Source organism: Antechinus flavipes, chromosome 2 (assembly GCF_016432865.1).
Source record: "Antechinus flavipes isolate AdamAnt ecotype Samford, QLD, Australia chromosome 2, AdamAnt_v2, whole genome shotgun sequence".
Taxonomy (NCBI): Eukaryota; Metazoa; Chordata; class Mammalia; order Dasyuromorphia; family Dasyuridae; genus Antechinus; species Antechinus flavipes.
The window spans coordinates 614,612,599-614,632,189 of record NC_067399.1 but is presented as its reverse complement, the minus strand read 5'-3'; the positions used below and the strand labels follow the sequence as shown (position 1 = coordinate 614,632,189).

Here is a 19,591-nt window from a genome sequence, read left to right as displayed (position 1 = left end):
AGGCTCAGTAATGTGGGATGGACAGCATCTCCTCAGAAAGTACCTCTCCAGGCTACAATATTAATAATAGATAGTGTCCCAAAAGTTTTAGTGCAGCTGTAAGCTATCAAAGCTCTAAAACTGCACTCTGACTTTTGAGATACCCTGTATAGATAAAAACCTTCATGTGTTATTTCATTTGAACCTAGAAGCAACTCTTATGAAATAGGTACTTTGCTGAAGTATTTTTCAGTCATGTCAAAGTCTCTGTGACCCCATTTTGGGGTTTTCTTGGCAAAGGTACAGAAGTAGTTTGTCATATCCTTTTTCAGCTCATTTTACAGATAAGAAAACTGAGGTAAACACAGTTAAGTGACTTGCCCAGGATCACACAGTTACACCAGATTTGAACTCAGGAAGATGAGTTTTCCTAACTCCAAGTTCTATCTGCACCATCTAGGTATCTGTAGATATTATTACTTCCATTTTACAGATGAGGAAATTGAGGAATTTAAAGGTCACAAAACTGGTAAGTGTTAACAGTTAGGATTGAAGCCTAAATTTAAGGCTGAGTTATGTATCCAACAAGATGAAAGAATAGACATTTTCTCCAATCCTCATTCTCTCAAAAAAAAAAAAAACCTGTCAAAGTAGAATTTTGCACCAAAGGGAGAGTAATTACAACTGTATCCAATAGGACAAGGAAGGAAAGACTCCAACAAAGTAACACTTTCTGAACTAACAGTGATAAATGATAAACCTTAAAGAGCTCACTCAATACTCCTCCTTCAGCAACCTCCACCCAGTAATGGGACACAAACTGACCCATGAGCCTCTGCTCATTCAGGGATTTCCTTGCGGCTTTAGAGACTTCAGAGATAGTGCACCCCACGTTTGTCCTTCTCTGTCATTCTGTTGCAAAAAGCAGTAGACATTGATTTTGCTCAGTCACTTTGAGGGTGCAGAAGAAGATGAGGGGTGGACCATGGTTCCTCAGGCAGTTAGGTAGCCAAGTGAATAGAGCACAGCTTCTAGAATCAGGAAAATTTATCTTCCCTGAGTTCAAATCCAGCATAAGATATTGTGTGATCCTGAACACTTAACTCTGTTTGCCTCAGTTTATTCATCTGTCAAATGAACTGGAAAAAGAAATGATGAACTCCTCCAGCATTTTTGCCAAGAAAATTCTAAATAAGGTCACAGAATAAAATCAGTAAACAATAACTGAAATAACTGAACAACAGTCATATTTCACTTCTGCCTGGGTTGACTTAGTAATTCTTTTACCCCAAAGCAATAGAGGCTATCCTCCAAACATGTATCCTCTTTCTCTCAATCTTTCAAAAAGTTTCAGATACTGACAGCTTAGTCAGAGAATTAAAGAATAAGAGGAAACAGAAGTAGAAGACCAGCATATGAAGCTATATTGGGAAACCAGTTCTCCCTCCCCCAAAATTACTTGGAGCAGAGAATATGGCTGATGAAAAGTAAATTCTCCATCATAGAAAGAGATGGGACAGCATTGGGGTCCAGCCCCAAGTATAAATCTATCATCAAAATAGGAATCATAAAATGAGGGACAGGTGAATAAAAAAGAGAAAGTGCTAAAATCACCAAAGATTTCAATAAGAAATTTCTATTTTAAAACCTAGAAAAACATAAGTTGACAAACCAATGAAAAATGGACTGAAAAATTATAAGAGAAGATGAGTAATAAAGCATCCATGTGATTAACCAAGTTTATCTAACTAAGCTCAGCACTGTCTATTATGCCATGTTTGCTTTAGGAGATGTGGAAACCTCTTCAGGGTTTAGCCAGGGACATAGAGGGGCTGTCTTCAGGGACAGTTTCAGACCCAGATAACAATTACATCTTCTGAGGCAAATTCTGAAAAGAAGCACCAAGAAGTCCTTACCCAGCTGTGAATTAGCTTAACAATTCTAAAAAGCAATTTGAAATTATGCTCAAAAGGCGATTTAACTGTCCATACCTTTAATCCAAAGATTTCACTTCAAGATAAATATCCCAAGGAGGTTGAAGAAATTAAGATACCATGTGTACCAGATTATTCATAGCACCTCTTTTTTATGTTAGCAAAGATTTGGAAACAAAGTAAATGCCCATCAATGAGAAGATAGCTAAACAAATTGTGGTACATGAATATAAAGTTTGTGATGTATAAAATAGAGTACTGGATTTAAGAGTCAGAAAGACCTCAGTTTCAAGTCTATCTCAGGTATTTACTATATACAAGTCATTTAAACCTCTTTGTACCTCCGTTTTTTCATCTATAAAGTGAGAGAATAGGGTAAGCAACCTCTGAGGTCCCTTCCAGTTCTATCATCTATAATCCTATACTGAGATATTACAGCACCATAAAAAACACTTAATATAAAGAATTCAGAAAATTATAGGAAGACATGAGTTGCAGATCCAAGAGTGTGTGTGTGTGTGTGTGTGTGTGTGTGTGTGTGTGTGTGTGTGTAGTGACTATAGTGGAAATATATCCATAAATGAAAACAAAACAAAACTGAATGCCATGTAATAATGATTAAATGTGATTCTAGAAAATAGTTGAGAAAATGTACTTTCCTCCTTTCTTTGCAAAAGGTAAGGGACTGTTGGTATGGAATATTGAATATTCAATTAGCTATAGTTGATGTATTGGAAAGGTTTGCTAAACAGATTTTTTTCTTTTAAGATATTTCTTATATCCTGCTGGAAAGGGGAAGTGATAGTGATATATTTGATAATGAAGGATATATAAAAACAATTTGTTTCAATAAAAAAAAAGCAAAGAAAAATAGAAGTCCTCAACAAAGTCTTCTTGGTTTTTTCCAGTGAGGGCAGGGTAGGAAAACAATATGGGTCCCTGATTCTCTTGAGATCTCTTCTCTCTTGGAATGTCTTCTGTGATGTACGGTAACATTCTCCAGGAATCATTTAGACAGCAGGATTGAACTGAACCAAGAATGTCTCCATGGAGAAGTAAAGAGGGAGAGATCTCTAGACTGGGAGTTAGAAAACAAACAAACCACAAATAAATTTGGTTCTGCCACTTACTAGCAACGTGATCTTAGGCAAATTTAAGCCTCAATTTCTTCATCCATAAATAGTGGTGACTCACTTTTGGGGAAAGAGAGACTTCCTTTTTGTCTTTGTAATCCCAATGCCTCGTATAAAATAAGCGCATAATAAATATTTGTTAAATTGATATGGTTACGAGAAAAGTTCTTGATAATCATGACTAGTCATTATTTCCAGTTTTGAGGTCTGCCCTACCCAGATCCTTGCCCTAGTCTGCTAAGTATCATCAAGGTCAGTGTTGACCTTGAAGGTAATCTGTGAACCCCAGATAAGTGTTAAAGCAAAAATAAAATCTGATTCCTCACAACGTAAGTAACTATGGAGGCCTATAGATCAAAGTAGAGATGACAATTATAGGATCTTGCAGCTAAATAAAACTTCAGAGGCCAACTAATTCAACCTATACTTGAACAAGATTTCTTGTGACCACATCAACAATAATTGATCATCCAATTATTGTCTAAAGCTCCAGTTATAAAGAGGAGCCCATTACATCCTGAGACCATCCATTCTAATTTTAGACTTTTCTAATTGTCTATAAATATTCTAACTTTTAGGCATTTTTTCTTTATGTTTAGCCTAAATTTGCCTTGATGATTTTTATTCATTGTTCCTGTAGTAGTTCTATCTTCTGGGGCCATACAAAACAAATCTAATACTCCTTCTTCCACGGACAGCCTTCCAGGTACTTAAAGACAGCTATCATATCTCCTGCAAATCTTCTCTTCTCCAGGTTAAACATCCAGGTTAATCATCTCTCCTCATATGTCATGATCTTCAGAACCTTCATCATTCTGATTGATCTCTTTTGAATACCCTTCATCTTATCAGTGTCCTTCCTAAAATGAGGTACCTAGAGTGGAGCATAATAATCCAAATAATGACAGCTATTCCTCTCAATTTGGAGTCGGTTTCAGGTTTGATAAGCAATTCCTTTACCCAAGTCATTGATAAAAGTGTTAAAACATAACCAGGCCAATCATAGATCTCTGAGGCACTCCACTAGATGCTTCTTTTCAAGTTGACTATTCCTTGGATCTGGCCATCCAACTAGCTTTAAATTTACGTAAGGACACTAGCATGTAGCCTAGCTTATTCACAAAAACATCTTGAGAAACTGCCAAAGTTTGTGCTAAAATGTAGATTAAGTCTAGATATATAGCATTCTTTGATCCAGTCTAGTAACCCTGTCAAAAAATAAAAAGAGGTTAGTCTAACATATTTTGTTCTTGATGAAGCTATGCTGGCTTTGGCCGATGCTTCCTTTTCTAGATGTTCATTGGCCCCTAGTGCAGTCTAGAATTTTGCCAGGAATCCTAGTCAAACTCACTAGTCTATTCTTTGCAGACTTTATTCTCTTCCTTCTTTTGAAAATCAGGACAATATTTGCTCTTCTCCAGTGCTGCCTTCCCATTCTTCATGATCTTTCAAAGGTCACCGACACTGGTTCAATAATCACATTTGCCAGTTCTTACAGGATTGGAGGTTGTAGTTCATCTGGCCTTAGCGATGTGAACTCATTAAAGCAGCTAGCGTTCCCTTGCTATGTCTCTACTTATTTGGAATATTAACTTCCTGTGATCCACTTTGTACTATCATTTTCAATCTAAATATCACTTACCTCGACAAAGAAATAAAAATAAAAGCTATTCAGTTCCACCTTCTGTCCATTTTCAGTTGCCATCTCCTCCTTATTGGGCAGTGGTCCTCCTTACCTTGGTCCTTTGAATCACTTACAGTCTCAATTTATCCTGAGCTTGAAGAACTCCTGCCTTTTCCTTCCTTCATTACATGGTATTACATCTCTTCTCTGTAAACATCTTTTTTAAATTAAGCTGGTGCATGAGTTCCTTATTTATCCCTCCTGGTCTCACTAAATGGGTCCTCTGTTCTTCCTCATCAGGACTGTTTCTTTATGGGCCTTTTTAAAAGCCAGGTCGCCCTCTCTCCTTCATTAATCTGTGAAATCTTTAAGGGCAAAAAGTATTTGTTTTTGCCTTTCTTCGTATGCCTAGAATTTAACACAGTGCCCTGCACATAGCAGGTTTTTCATAATTTCTAGTTGACCGAGTGACTCCCTGTCTCACCCAAGTTGGAAGCGAGACTGACACAGGGCCCACTCAAGGGACCAATCTTAATACTTCTCGGTATGGAAGCTTGGAACGCCTTCTATTTTTCCAAAATGGACCAGTTTGCACTTCCTTAGGCAGCCTGATGGGGAGGTAGGTGCTGCAAAGGATAGAGTGCCAGACATGAAATGGGAAACATCAGGAAGATGATGTTTCCAAAGTTTAATCCAATCTCAGATACTTACTATCTTTATGACCCTTAACTCTGTTTGCCTCTGTTTCCTCATCTGTAAAATGAGCTGGAGAAGGAAATGGCAAAGTACTCCAGTATCTTTGCCAAGAAAACTCCAAATGACATCACAAAATGACTGAAGCAACTAAATAATAAAACAACAGAAGAACAAAGGCTGAATGCGATCACACTGTCATGGGATTTTATGGTGACATCTGATCAGTTCTGATCACACTGTAGTTCAGAACTCCCCAAAATAAGGATTCATTGTCTCCAGCCTCTGAATAATAAGGATTACAAATTTCCATCATCACACCTGACTTTCTCTGTGCCTTTCATCCTTGATAAGTTCCCTCCTGGACCAACTTCCCCCTTTAGAATTTTAAGATGTGGAATCCGACCTATCTTTTCTCTAAAGCATCCAAAGTCTGTGGAATATTTGTCATATTACTAAGAAGAAAGTTCCAAAGTTCCCAATATTTTCCACCAAGTAACCTGGGGGAGAATTTAATGCAGAATACCAATTCTCTTTATTGTTTCCTCCACCTTTTGAAGGATGAAATTATCAAGGCAAATCAGGAAACCATCATTCTCTTTGCTTTGGACAGAGAGAAGCCTTCACTAGTTGAGATAATCAGAGACTTCCATCATGACTCTGTCATGCTTCATTATTTGGCAAACTCGTCTATTCTCTATTTTTTGTCTAGGGGGTCTGTAATCTACTCCAGTGACAATATCACTTCTGTTTCTGCCCTTACTGATCTTCATCAAAATATTCTTCCTTCTCCTCTCTGCTCCTGGATTTCCTCACATGAGTATAAATATTTCTTTTTAATAGACTTTATGCCACCATATTCTCTTCCTCCATCCTTTTTAACCTATCCTGTTGATTTTGTTTATAATATACCCTTCCAGAGACATATTCTATTCATTGGTCTCATCCCTCTAAGTCTGAGAGACAAGACAGAAAGAGACACAGAGAGAGAAAGAGAAACAGAGAGAGACAGGGACAGAGACACAGAGAAGAGACAGGTTCAAATTTGCCTCTTTGCATATAATCTCTAATTTACTGTTATATTCTGTGTATACTCCTTCATTGATAATTGTAGACACTTTCCACTATCTTCTCCCTTCCTCCTTAGTTTATAGCCCTTTTTACTAGATTAGCAAAGCGCAGTCAATCTGTGTTTACCAATGCTTGCTGGGTGGATTCCACCCCTGATTAGGAACTTGTCGTTCTTCCATCTTAAGTTGTGGTCCAAAAATTCAAAACAGAAACCCTCTCCTTAAACAAGCTATTTGTGTCCCAAATCTTCCTCTTTTTAAATCTTTTTCTTCAAACTGTAACAGTCATGAGAATGCAAGCAGTACACTTAAGGCCTTCAATTTCTTGTAGAAAATTTCACCACCTTTATCAATGCTTTTATTTCCTTTGGCAGTTACACGTATGCCCATGTGAGTCACCATGAATAGGTAGTAGTCATCCAGTCTGACAAATCTTAGGAGGTTTTCTGTCACATCCAAGGTACAAGCTCCAGGAAGACAGCAGACCTCTCTGTTATCATCTTGACAAATAGTGGCCTCAGTACCCCTCAGCAACCATGACTACTCAGTCTTATTTTCCCCTGACCTTTACTGGATAATCTCTCACCCGACACTGCCTCTAGGGTCTCATCATTGTTCTTTGGAGAGCAAGCAGCTACTTCTTCTTCAGACTCCAGCTCCTCCTTCTGAAAATCTGATATGGTTTCAGGCCTGAGCATCCTGAGCATTAGCTTGAAACTATCCTGCTACTGGCTCTTTTCAAATCATTTCAAAGTTTAGTAGCAAGTGTCACAGAGCAAGTCACCTTAAAAATTATTGAGTAAAAGAAAGGACTAGAGAGAATGTTAGAGTTAATTTATTCATTTTAAGGATGAGATAACTATGGCTTAGGGGAAAGAAAATTACTTTCTCAGAATCATAGAGCCAATACTAGAATCCAATTCTTATAAGTTCCTGACTAGTGTCCAGGATCCTAAGGATCCCTTAGCCTTGCCATTAGCCCCACTATTGCACTCTGAAAATACCTAGTCTTTTCCTTCTGCCCCAGAACTAAACTTTCTTTCTCTTTTTTTTTAAACATTACCTCCCTCAACTAGAATGGAAGCCCTTTGAGAGCAGGAACTCTGACTTTTTCCTATTTCTATCCTCAGTGCTTGGCATAAAGGAAGTACTTAATAAATGATTTTTTAAAAAATTCATCCATTCCCTTCATTGGCTTTTCTTCCCAGACTTTCCCATGCCTGCCTACAAATGAGAACATTGGTTGTTTTTATTTCAATGATGTTTTAATAAAAGAAGAAAAGTGAGAAAGAAGGGTAAAGGGGAAGAACTGAGCTTGAAGGAGTCAGTAGGTACCACTCAAGTTATTGAGCCATTCATGTCTTTGTGGCCCTAGCTCTGTTTCTCACAAATAGTTAAGTATTTAATAAATACTATAAATTGAACTGAATTCTTCCTAGTTTCCATTAAGGGATTTCCAATTCAAACAGAAAGAGGCCTTGGGGTTGTCCCTAGGGAAATCTTCACCCTAGATTATAAGATTTGGGGAATTATAATAGACAATAAAGGTCATTTGGTTCAACTCCACTTTATAGATATGGAAATTGAGATCCAGGGTGGTTACATGATTTGCCCAATCTCTTACAGACATTAAAAAACAGAGCTGAACCTTGAAAATTGGCCTGCTGATTTTAAATTGTTTTTCTAAACCATATTTCCTGTCTCCTTCCTGCCAGGACCCTTCCCAAATGTCTTTTTTAAAAATTTTCTAAAGAGAAAGTGCCCTTTGTGCCACTGAAAAAGAGTCCTCAGCCTTCCTGTTTTCTAGATGCTAGAAGTGATCAATCTCTGTTCAGAGTTGGAGCCCCTCATGTTTTGGATGCATCAACTACCTTTTCTTTTCCTGATTCTGTAAATCTCTGATTTGAGTCATTATTATTGAATAGCTAAACAGAATCACTTTTCTTTTACTTAATTGGTTTTTTTTTCAATTAAAAAAATCTATTTATTTTTCTTCCTTCCACTTCCATTCAGAAAAAAAAACAAAATTCCTGTCACAAATATTCAAATCAAGTGAAACCAAGTCCCACATTGTCCATTTCCAAAATATATATGCACCACACACACACACACACACACACACACACACACACACACACACACACATATACACACACACACCACTCTGTCAGGTGGTAGGTAGCATGCATCATTATCAGTTCTGGAGAATCATAGCTGGTCACTGCATTGATCTGACTTCTCCAGTCCCTCAAAGATGTTGCTCTTTACAATGTTGTTGTTACATAAATTATGGTCCAGGTTCTGTTCACTTCGCTCTGTGTGAGTTCACACAAATCTACCCGTGTTTCCCTGAAACTGTACCCTACATCATTTCTTACAGCACAATAGTATTCTATTAGATTCATGTACTATAATTTGTTAAACCATTCCCCAGTTGTTGGGCATCCTGTTAGAAATAGGTCTGGACTCTTTTCTTCATGGCAGGAGATTGTATCCACCCATATCTCAAATGACATCTTTATATTGGAAGGGAGGGAAGAGTCCTGGTGGGCATCAGGCGGGCAAGCCCTGGCCAGGTGCTGGGCAGTGCCCTTGGACTTTCTGTCAGCTTTGCAAATCCTTTCCCATCCTCTTTCTAGGAGTTGCCACTTACACGGACAAGCTGTTCAAGTTCCGGAATGGCCGCTGGGAGGACATCCTGAGTGACGAGGTCAACGTCCGTCGTGGGGTGGCCAGCCGTTTTGCCGGCCGTTCCGTGGCCTGTGTGGACAGGACGGTGAGTTGGAGGAACACCGAGATATACGGTGTGCAAGCTTAAAGGAATAAGATGAGAAGATTAGAATGAAAATGAGAGACAGAAATGAAAATGGGCTCCACCAGTTAAACAAACCTTCCTTTCCTAGCCTCTGCTGAGTCCAGTGAACACTGGATGTGAACTGGAAGGGACTGGGAGCAGAATTCCCAGAACCCAGGCCCCCTGGGGACTAAGAGGAACAGCGAGGGTCTCTCCACTCTGGTTCCTGCTATTACCATGCTGGAGCCCCTCTCCGAGTTAGCTCGGCTGCTGTTGCTGCTGCGGGTAAATTCTTAGTGTGGAAGTGATTTATGCCTCCTGTCACCTGCTCCTTCGCTTCTCCCTCTCTACTTTATAAACAGTTATCACTAAATCAGGGGCCCAGCTGCTGCCTGGTCAGCTCTGAATTCAAGGGGAGTTATCCCTGAGGACCCCCACACTCTAGGGGAAAGATTGTTGGGAGGGGGCAGCTTACTTCACAATCAAAATTACATAGAGGGGATTGGGGATTCAGCGTGAAATTTCACAGCAGGGGCCTCTAGGCCCTCAGAAGAGGCAGGTGCCAGGTATAAATATTTATTTCTTAACAAGCTGGTGCTGGGAAGAGGAGCCAAGCTGGGCTGTGAAGCCACATTTAGACTTGACCTGAATCCTTGCCACCTGGACTCCTGCCTGGCACAAGGTGATGGGAGAAGGGGGAGTCATCCCTAGAGCACAGCTCCAAGTCGTGAGGAGAATTGTAGGGAGCTGGGAGAGACAAGGAATAGGGTATGATGTAGAAAGAGCCGATCTTTCTTCTCCTCCGTCAGGGTTTTTCAGCTGGTCCAGGAGAATGAACTTTAGGGAGAGCTTTCTGGTGGTGTGTAAAGGTTAATCAAGAAAAAAGGCACGTTTTCTGGCCTAAGAAGGTTATCTGCACACAAATGAATTTAAGCACAAAACAAAGACACAGTCGGAATGCCAAAAAAAATAATAATAATCACCAAGAGCACATTAACATCATGTAGCCAGTCCTTGGCCAGAAGTGTTCATCGCCTCTTTTCCCTCCAGATCACAGATCACAGACCTCCAGACACCTTAAGATTGTCAAGTTTGCAAGATAAAAAGCTCTCTCCTTCCCTCTCCCCCAGCCCATCCTCCTGCATCCACTCTGCCCTAAAGAGAATAATTGCTTTATCTGTCCAAACCTGAGGAATGAAGAAGAGAAACAAGTAAAACATCTAAGTGTGAAGGAAGAAGGTAGGAATGGAAGCCCAAAGTACCCAAAACCTTCAGTAAAGAGAGCCAGGGGCACAGCAGTAGTAACTGACATTTGTATGATGCTTTAAGATTTTCAGTGATTTACATATGTTATCTCATTTGAGCTCTGTGCAGATCAGCCCTATAAAATACTGTACTTGGAGAAACAAGTGCAGAATGAGTAAAGTGACTTGGATATGCTGATCTGGCAATACTGTACCCAGCACTTATCCCCTATACCCTGGGACCTCTCACATAGGTATAATTGAAGCCCCCTACCAACCAGTGCATCTCACATCTGAATGAGTATTGTGCTTTTCTTCCTTCCCACCTGTCTTCCCTATCACTGACATCCTACAGATGTCATTCTTTAGTGAGAAGGCTATTTGGTGCCTTCTTCTGTTCCTGAAGGTCACACAGGTAATAAACAGAGCTAGAATTTGAATCAAGGTCTTTTGACATGCCCTACTGACCCTTAATGTCACCCCATCTTCACAAAGTTAATCCTAATTTTGTTCATTTTAATCTTTTGTTTTTTTGTACTATCACTTCCAGAATCAAATAAAAAATTCACCATTTTATATTTTTAAAAAACTTTTTCTAAGATGGCTACCTCCTATCTTTCCAGTATTCCTACATTAAGTCTTCAGAAACACTCACAATTGGTAATCTAATAACACCGGCCTCTTGCTATTCCTCACACAAGATATTCTGATTATTTTCTTTGGCTGCCCCCAGTGCCTGAAAAGTTTATACCTCCTGGCCTTCCTCAAATCCTTGCTATAATCCCACCTTCTATAAGAAACTGAAGGGCAACTAGGTGGTGCAGTGGATAAACTAGCAGGCCTGAAGTGAGGCAAATCTAAGTTCAAATCTGGCCTTAGATACTTATTAGCAACATGATCTTGAACAAGTCATTTACCCCTATTTACCTCAGTTTCCTTATCTGTAAGGAAACTGAAAAAGGAAATGGCAAATACTACATGGTCTTTGCAAAGAAAACCCCAAATGGAGTCAGGAAGACCGAAAGGACAGAAAGCAAAAACCAAGAAGCTTATCCTGTGATCCCCCTTAATGTTACTCTTTTCCTCTACTTATTGCCTCCCATTTTTCCTGTTTCTTGTTTGCATATAGTTGTTTGCATTAGACTGTGAGCTCTTTGAGATCGTCTTTTGCTATTTTGTTTATCTCTAGACCTTTTACACATGGCATAGACCCTTAATAAATGCTTTTATTGATTTGACATGTTCTGTACCTCCTAAAAACTTTTTGCTGTCCTCTTATTTTAATCTGAATCAGATCATAGGATTGAGAGCTCTACAGACCTTAGCAATCACGTGATTCGATTCCTTCCTCATTTTATAGGTGAAGAAATGAATGCATTGGGAACAGTTGTTGATATGAAGTCCAAAGAACTGGATTCAAATTCTGACTCTGCCACATGACTGGACATGTTACTTAAACTCTTTTGAATTCAGTTTGTTTATCTATAAAATAAGGAACTATGAGATTTTTTTTCACATTCTTAGTCTGTGATCCTATGAGTCTTGGAGAAGTTGTATAATTGGCTCAAACAAAACACACAGATAATCAATGACAGAGTTCAAATTTGAACTCATATCTTGTAATTCCATTATAAAGTTTCTTGATCACAGACAGGCTTTCCCATTAGCTCCCTTTTCCCTTAATCAGTCAGTTCCCTATTTGTGTCCATTGTATAGCCAAAGATTCAATTTTTGAGCCCCAACTTATATCATTCCTTATATCTGAAATAATTCTTATGCTAATTTTGCCACATCATATCTGAAATAACTTTATCCCTATCTCTGCCACATCATATTTCATCTACCTTTCATCTTCTGCCAGAAGTTGTCCTTGATCATTAATGCTAATAGTGCCTTGTACTTGTATGGTTTTTTTCCCCCTTTCAAAGTATATTCACATTCATTGTCCCATTTTATCTTTATAATGATTCTATGAAGTGTGGAGGGGTTAACAGCATCCCTTTTAAGCTTACATGGTGTAATGAATGAGTATTGGTCTTAAAATGGTGAATATCTGGTGAGAGGAGGACTCAACATCAGTTTGTTAAGAAATAAATATCTGCCTCTGATAGTTATTAGCTATTAGCTATGTGCCACAAGCAAATCATTTAATCCCTCCAAGCCTCAGTGATATCTACAGTTTCAACTTCATAAGGTTGTGATGAAGCTCAAATGAGATTTTATATACATATAACTATATCTATATAGACATGCATAGATATTCATATATATGAAAAGGATTTTTCAAACTTTAAAATAATGTATGTCGGTTACTATTATTAATTCTAGTATCACTAGTAGAATATTTGTAATAGTACTAGTACTAGTGGTAGTAATTTTGGGAAAATTATACAATGGTGGCCCAGAGAAATGAATTAATATGTCAGAGATCACATAGCTAATTTGTGTCAGAACTAGAATTAGTTCAATTCAACAAGTATTTTAATAGTATTTTATTTTTTTCAAATCATATGTAAAGACATTTTTACAAAAATTTTGAGTTCCAAATTTTTCTTCCTCCTTCTCCTCCCCTTTTTCTAAAATGGCAAGCCATTTTATATAGGTTATATATGTGAAATTATGTAAAACATATTTCCATATTAGTCATGTTGTAAAAGAAGAAACAGACCAAAAGGAAAAGAACACAATTTTTTTAAGTGAAAATAATATGTTTCGATCTGAATTCAGATTCTATAGGTTTTTCTCTGGATGTAGATAGCACTTTCCATCATGAGTCTTTTTGTAATTGTCTCAGATCATTGTGTTGCTGAGAAGAGCTAAGTCATTCATAGTTAACCATCATACCATGTTGCTGCTACTATGTATAATTCAACAAGTATTTAAAGCACCTATTATGTGCCAGTCACTATGTTAGATATTGATGATACAAAACCAAACCAAAACAGTCACTGTCCTCAAGGAGTTTACATTCCAATGGGAGTGGGGAAAAACATATATGCAGATGAATAAATACAAAGTATATTCAAAAGAAATACAAAGTAATTTGGGAAGAACACTCACAACTAATGTGGTAAGAAAGGCCTCGTGTGGGACTCTTACTTGAACTAAGTCTCATAGAGGGCTAGGGTATTCAAGCTCATAACAAAGTAAGAACTCTGGGTCCCTTGCTTCTTCGGGTCATGATTTTAGTCCTTTGCTGCAGTCCCTCCGAGCACCAGCAAACACGTGAGCAATCATTTTCTTTTGAAAAGAATTATACCACTCAGGATTTTCTCTCAACAAAAGGGCTAAAATTCATACTTGAAATTATTCTATGGCCTGATACAACAGCCTCCAGATTCTGGACATGCATTGCCAGATGCAACTATGCGATGCCTCTAAAAGAAACCATTCTTTTTGGCCCATATTATCACTATCCAGACTTTTCTCTGGGAAATCTCCGAATATAGTTCGTCTTAATTTCCACAGATGTTGATAAAAAGGATCCTAGCCCAGCTTCTGTATGAACATAAGTTCCATACAAGGATTATTATTGCTCTTTCTCTAGATATTGCTTCATTTCCACAGACCCCTTCTTGTACCCTTATATTGATATGTACTAATTAACTTTATATCCATATCTGTCTTTGTTATTTCTTGCTTCTATTGGATTGCAAATTCCCTTAGGAAATGAGCCAAGGATAAATAACCAAATATTGTATATCACCAAAAGATGTTTCAAAAAGGGGCAGGTTGTTCTGGGTGTGAGGAATTCAATACAATTCATTCTTTAGGGACTTAATTAAGCATTTGTTATGAGATTGATGCCCACAGAAAGGTGGGGAAGTCAGCAATAACAATACTTTATCTCCTTTGACCCAGTTTATTTAGTTGTTCATTGTCAAATATTCTTTGAGCTGTTGGTTGTGTGAAAGAAGGGCTACTCCCATCAAAATTCTCACCAAATAAAAGAAAATGTTATCCTGGTCCAGGAATCAGGAGTAACAGCAGTGGTCATTGTCATGAGAGTATAAAAGAGCAGAAATCTTCAGTAAATCCTGTAAGCAGGGATGGCAGTGAGCATGACACATTAAGGACATAATCTCTGCTTCTCCAGAGTTTATATATGGGTTGCTGGAAGAAGAAAATGGGCCCTTTCGCTCCTCCCCTGCTTCATCCATTAGTCACCTTAAAGTGGCTCATGATCGGCTTCCCAGGAGAAACCAGTCTAAAAGATTAGGGTGTAAAAGACATAGTTGGTTGGCTGTGGAGAGGTTGGTGGGTATATATATATATATATATACCTCATACACCCACACTGTCCTATAAGGCCATAAGATGTAGAAGAGATATAGAGGTATATGAAGTACATTAGTTGTCCTGAATTATTATTTTCCTTTTGATAGATCAGCTAATCCACAAATATTTCCTGAGCGTCTCCTATGGCTCTGCTAGGTGCTAGGCAGATGGAGTGAGCTCTGCAGTGGAAGTAGTTTTGAGAGAGATAGAAGTTAAAGATGGAGAATGGATATGATCTCCCAGGAGAGCCTAGGAGAAAAAGGAAAGAGCTTAGTAAAAGGTCTATAGTCACTGGCGGAATAAGGGAGAGTTGTTTCTTTAGAAAAAGACACAAACAGACCAAGGAGGGAGACCATAAGCCCAGCTCACCCCTTTCTCTTTCATTACAGGGATCTGGCCGCTACTCCATTTACATAGCCAATTATGCCAATGGTAATGTGGGCCCAGATGCCCTCATCGAAATGGATCCGGAGGCCAGTGATCTCTCCAGGGGTATTCTGGCTCTCAGTGATGTGGCTGCGGAAGCTGGGGTCAGCAAATACACAGGTAGGGGTACTAAGGAAAGCAGGGAGGAAAAGAATGGGGTTGGGGAAGGAAAAGGGGACATTAGAGCTAAGAGTGTCGTACTTGGAGTCAAGAAGACCTGAGTTGAAATCATATTTCCAAAATGATTATGTGAATGATGATAATAAATGATTAGGGTGATATTGTCCACAGAACTGGGCTCCTACAAAGCTAAGTCCCACAAGGCATCTGGCATGTGGCTTGAAGAAGAAAAATATGAATTTGAATCTCCCATCCCATGTAAATAAGAAAGGAAGAATGAGGGCCATACGAAGGGGCCTTTACCCCTTTTCTCATCAACAGAAGATATTTCCAATTATTTCTCAAAAAAAAAAAAAAACCCAGAGATTTCTAATAGGCCTTGGGAAATCCCAACAAGCATTGGCTATAGGGGAAGGGGATCATCAGGGGGAAGATGAAGTGTGACTCTCCTTCCTCTAAAAGGCCCCAAATGAATCTCAAATGATAGGTGAACAGGTTCTGTAGAAGAAAGCCAACATGTCACAAAAGCTAAGGTTTAAAACATCTCTTATGGCCAAATAGCAGACAAAGTTATTTATTTACACATAAGCAGCCAGGAATTGAGTGCTAAATCCATGAGCTTCAGCTAAGCTCTGTCTTGGATAACTGGGGTTCAAATAATTGTGTTTTCATTTCAAATCTTTGTTTTTGCCTCCTAAAGTAAACACCCTAACACTTTGGGATATAGTGGACCTACTAGGCAGAGTCACTGACAAGTGAGTTTCTTTTTTCTTTCTTTTTCTTTTTTTTTGTAAAGAGGAAGGTCTTTATTTTTTATTCAACACAGTTGCTGACTAAATCCCTGCTACTTCCTACTGCATGGCTGATGATCAGTCTCTACCCAAGTTGTAATCCAGCAGTCAGTCATCAGCCATGTATTAATGACTTACTACATAAATAATGCAAATAAAAGCAAACAATAAGACAGTATCCGGCTTCAAATATCTGATATTCTAATGAGGGAATATAACGCATAAGCAGAAACTGAGGTGGGAGAGTTGGTAACTAGGGGGTGGGGGGAAGGGTATGATAGAATAATTCCAGAGTCTAGTCTGGAAAAGAAGGAAATGGATGATCCAGCTGCCCTCTTTCAGTGGAGGTTCTGGGAAGAGCCATCTGATCAGAGGTGGAGACTTCAGGGATGGAAATCCCTTCTGATGCATGAATTCCAGGCTTGGAGTGCATTTCAAGGATAAAGTGATTTCTGGGGCATGATAAAGGAAGTCCAGAATATAGCCCAAATAGAAATTGGGTACCCAAACCTAGAGTTAAAATTCTAAACAGCTAATTATACTAACTTCAGCCAAACTAGAATCAATCTAGACTTTAAAAACAGAATCTCTCATTAGAAACACTCCCAGTTATACATTTCAAATTGTATTACAACATCTCTGGAGGCATCATGGTGTAAGGGTTAGAGCATGGGTTTTGGATTTTGGAAGCAGATTTGGATTCTGCCTCTGACATTCCCTAGATAATGTTCTGAGATGCAGCAGACTGGTTAAACCTATAAGTTATAGGTAGATTGTGAATGGCTTTTTAATTAGTTTCCCTACTGATCTATCCCTTCTTTTAATACATTTTCCTTTTAATTGCTGAAATGATTTTCCTAAAGCACAGATCTGACTAAACTCTCCTGCTCAATAAACTCCCGTGGCTCCCTGTTAGCTCTAGGATGAAATGTCAATTCCTCTGTTTCGCAATGAAAGTCCATAACAATTGGACTCCAACCTAATTTTTTTAGACAATCTTATTTTACACTACTCTCCTTCATTTATGCTAGCCATTTTATTGTTCTCTATAAATGATCCCTGGGAAACAGGTAAGGGTGTCAAACTCAAATAAAAATGTATTCCTGCAGGCTGCATATTGATTTAGAAAATAAAAAATTAGCATTAGTTGTGTTGTTATTTGTTTAACTATGTCCCACTTTTAATCTTGTCTCAATAGATATAGCTCTGGACTTGGAGTCAGAAAATTTGGGGTTCAAGTCTAGCCTCAGACTTTAACTGTGAGTCCCTGATGTATTGATACATCACAGAGTTATTCTGAGAATCAGATGAGAGATCACATGTAGAGAATTGTGTTCTCTTCTTACTTCCATCTTTTAGATTCCTTAGTTTCCTTAAGTACCACCATATCTACATGAAATCCTTCTGGATGTTCCCATCTGCTAAAGCCTTCCCCACAAAAATTTACTTTGCATGGATTCATATAAGTGCATATTATCTCCCCCACCAGAAAGTAAGCTTTTTGAGGGGAAGCCCTATTTTCCCAGTCTCCCTAACCAGACACATATCAATTAAGATGCTGTAAGTGGAGGGAGCATCAAACAGTAATGAAATCACTGGCCCTTCACAAACGTGGAAAATACAGTTTCATTAAATCTAACTTCCCAAAGTCTAGAACTATGAGATATCATTTTGTCCATCCCCTGCCTCTAGGCATCTAGGAGTCTGTCGTGTTTCTAAAGCTTTCCAAGAGAAAGAGATATCAGTGCTTCCCAAGGTGGTGGTTATGTCTTCATTATCCGTATTTCCTCCTCAGTAAAAGGGGGAAGATTAATTCCAACTGAGCTGACAAAGTTTTCGAGGACAAACTTGCTAACAAATGACTAGTGAATAAAGGACTTTGCAAATCTAAAGCGCCATGAGCATGCCCAGAGATTCACGTGGGGATGCTCTGCAGGAAGGCTGTGTTGGTAATAAACCATATTTTCCTGAGAAGGAAAAAAAATCTCCACAAACATGCAGAAGCATCAGCCCAACACTGAACAGTCAATTTTTCTGAATAGCTCCCAGTTCTGAGCACAGGCCTGGCTTAGCCATTTAAGTGACTTGATCTGCAAGAATGGCTGGAAAATGATGAGACTGCCAGGGGTTGGGGATGGATTATAGGACGGGCTATTCATAGAAGGAGCTGTTAAAAGAATAAAGATCCCTGACACTCAGATATGAAAGGAACCTTAGAGATCATCCAGTCCAATATTCTGATTTTGCAAAGGAGGAAACTGAGGGCCAGAGAATTAAAATTATGGAGGAGGGAATTGCAAGGTGGAATATCACAGCTAATTATCAGTGGACCTGGGACTAAAAACTAGGTCTTCCAGATTGGAAGCCTTCTGGTAATGCTATGGCTTCCCTTCTAATAAAGAAAATTGGAGTAATTAAAAATAGGAATATTTTTTAGGCAAAAAAAAAAAAAAGAACAAATTTCCTTAGATGGGTTTGAATTGAATGGGTTGGTCTTAAGAGGTTTGGAAAGTCGGGAATCAGGGGACCTAACAAGTTCTAGGAGGGCTGAAATAAATCTGTGAGAGAGCCTAGAGGGGGTCTTTGCAACGGAGGCTGCACTGGCATGGATGAGCCAGATGTGAAGAGGACGCCCTATCCGGCCTAAGAAAGGCTCAGAAAAAAAGAGGGGACATCTGGGAATGTCCACAGGACATGTTAACTGCTGCTTTATAATTTCTCAAAATAATTTGGCTATAAAGAACCTATTGAGCCTCAAAAATTTTCCTTCTCTCAGCCCATATTTCCCCAAATCATCATTGCTCCCCTTCAACAGCTCTCCCCAATGACCTTCCTCATGACCCTATCTCTAGACTACTTAGAAGGGGAGAGGGTTGAAGGTTACATCTCAGATTTCCTCCATCTCCTTTTCCACTTGAAGATGTCACTTATTCCCCTTGAAGGACAGGGATTTCTGGCAGTGGGGTGCCACAGGTACGGATTTTAAGGGTTCCATGGCCATTAGGATAGGAGTAAAGTTTTGATGGAATACTTTGAAACATCTGACTACAGCAAATAGCCTCCCCAATAAGCTCCAAGAATGGGAAATAAAATAGAGAATGGGCTGTGGGATTTGAATTTTCCTTTGGGATTGTACTACAGGCCCTGAGGAGTTAAAGATGGTGTCATCCATGCTGTGACAATACCCCTGAGCTGGTAGCCTTGGGAGGAAGCAGGCCATGAGCTCCCAGAGTTCCCAGTCCTGCACAGGGGCCCCCAAGGGTCAGTGAGGGACATGTGTCCAGTTACCTGCCTTCCCTTCCCCCCATTGCAAGGGGGTTGCAACATCTGGAAGTGAAATGTCTCCCTGCCCCTCAGGTGATAGAAATAAATAGAGGACATTGTGGAGCTCCTGAGGACTCAGTCAGGGTCTTAAGCAATCTGATTGAGGGCATCCAGCCCTTTGGGGATCACTGATCACCCCTCTGTCAAAGCTCTCCTGGGGTGGGGGTGGGGCAGAGCCTCT

General features: G+C 39.2%; 1 protein-coding gene across 3 annotated transcripts in view; it reads left to right on the top strand.

Moving 5' to 3' along the window:
* Positions 1-19,591, top strand: part of CRTAC1 (cartilage acidic protein 1) — a 181,731-nt gene that overhangs the window by 124,306 nt on the left and 37,834 nt on the right. For all 3 annotated transcript variants that reach the window (XM_051981823.1, XM_051981826.1, XM_051981825.1), the window contains exons 4-5: positions 9,073-9,209; positions 15,139-15,295. In XM_051981823.1, the coding sequence (XP_051837783.1) occupies positions 9,073-9,209; positions 15,139-15,295 (294 nt within the window). The remainder of the gene's footprint in view (positions 1-9,072; positions 9,210-15,138; positions 15,296-19,591) is intronic.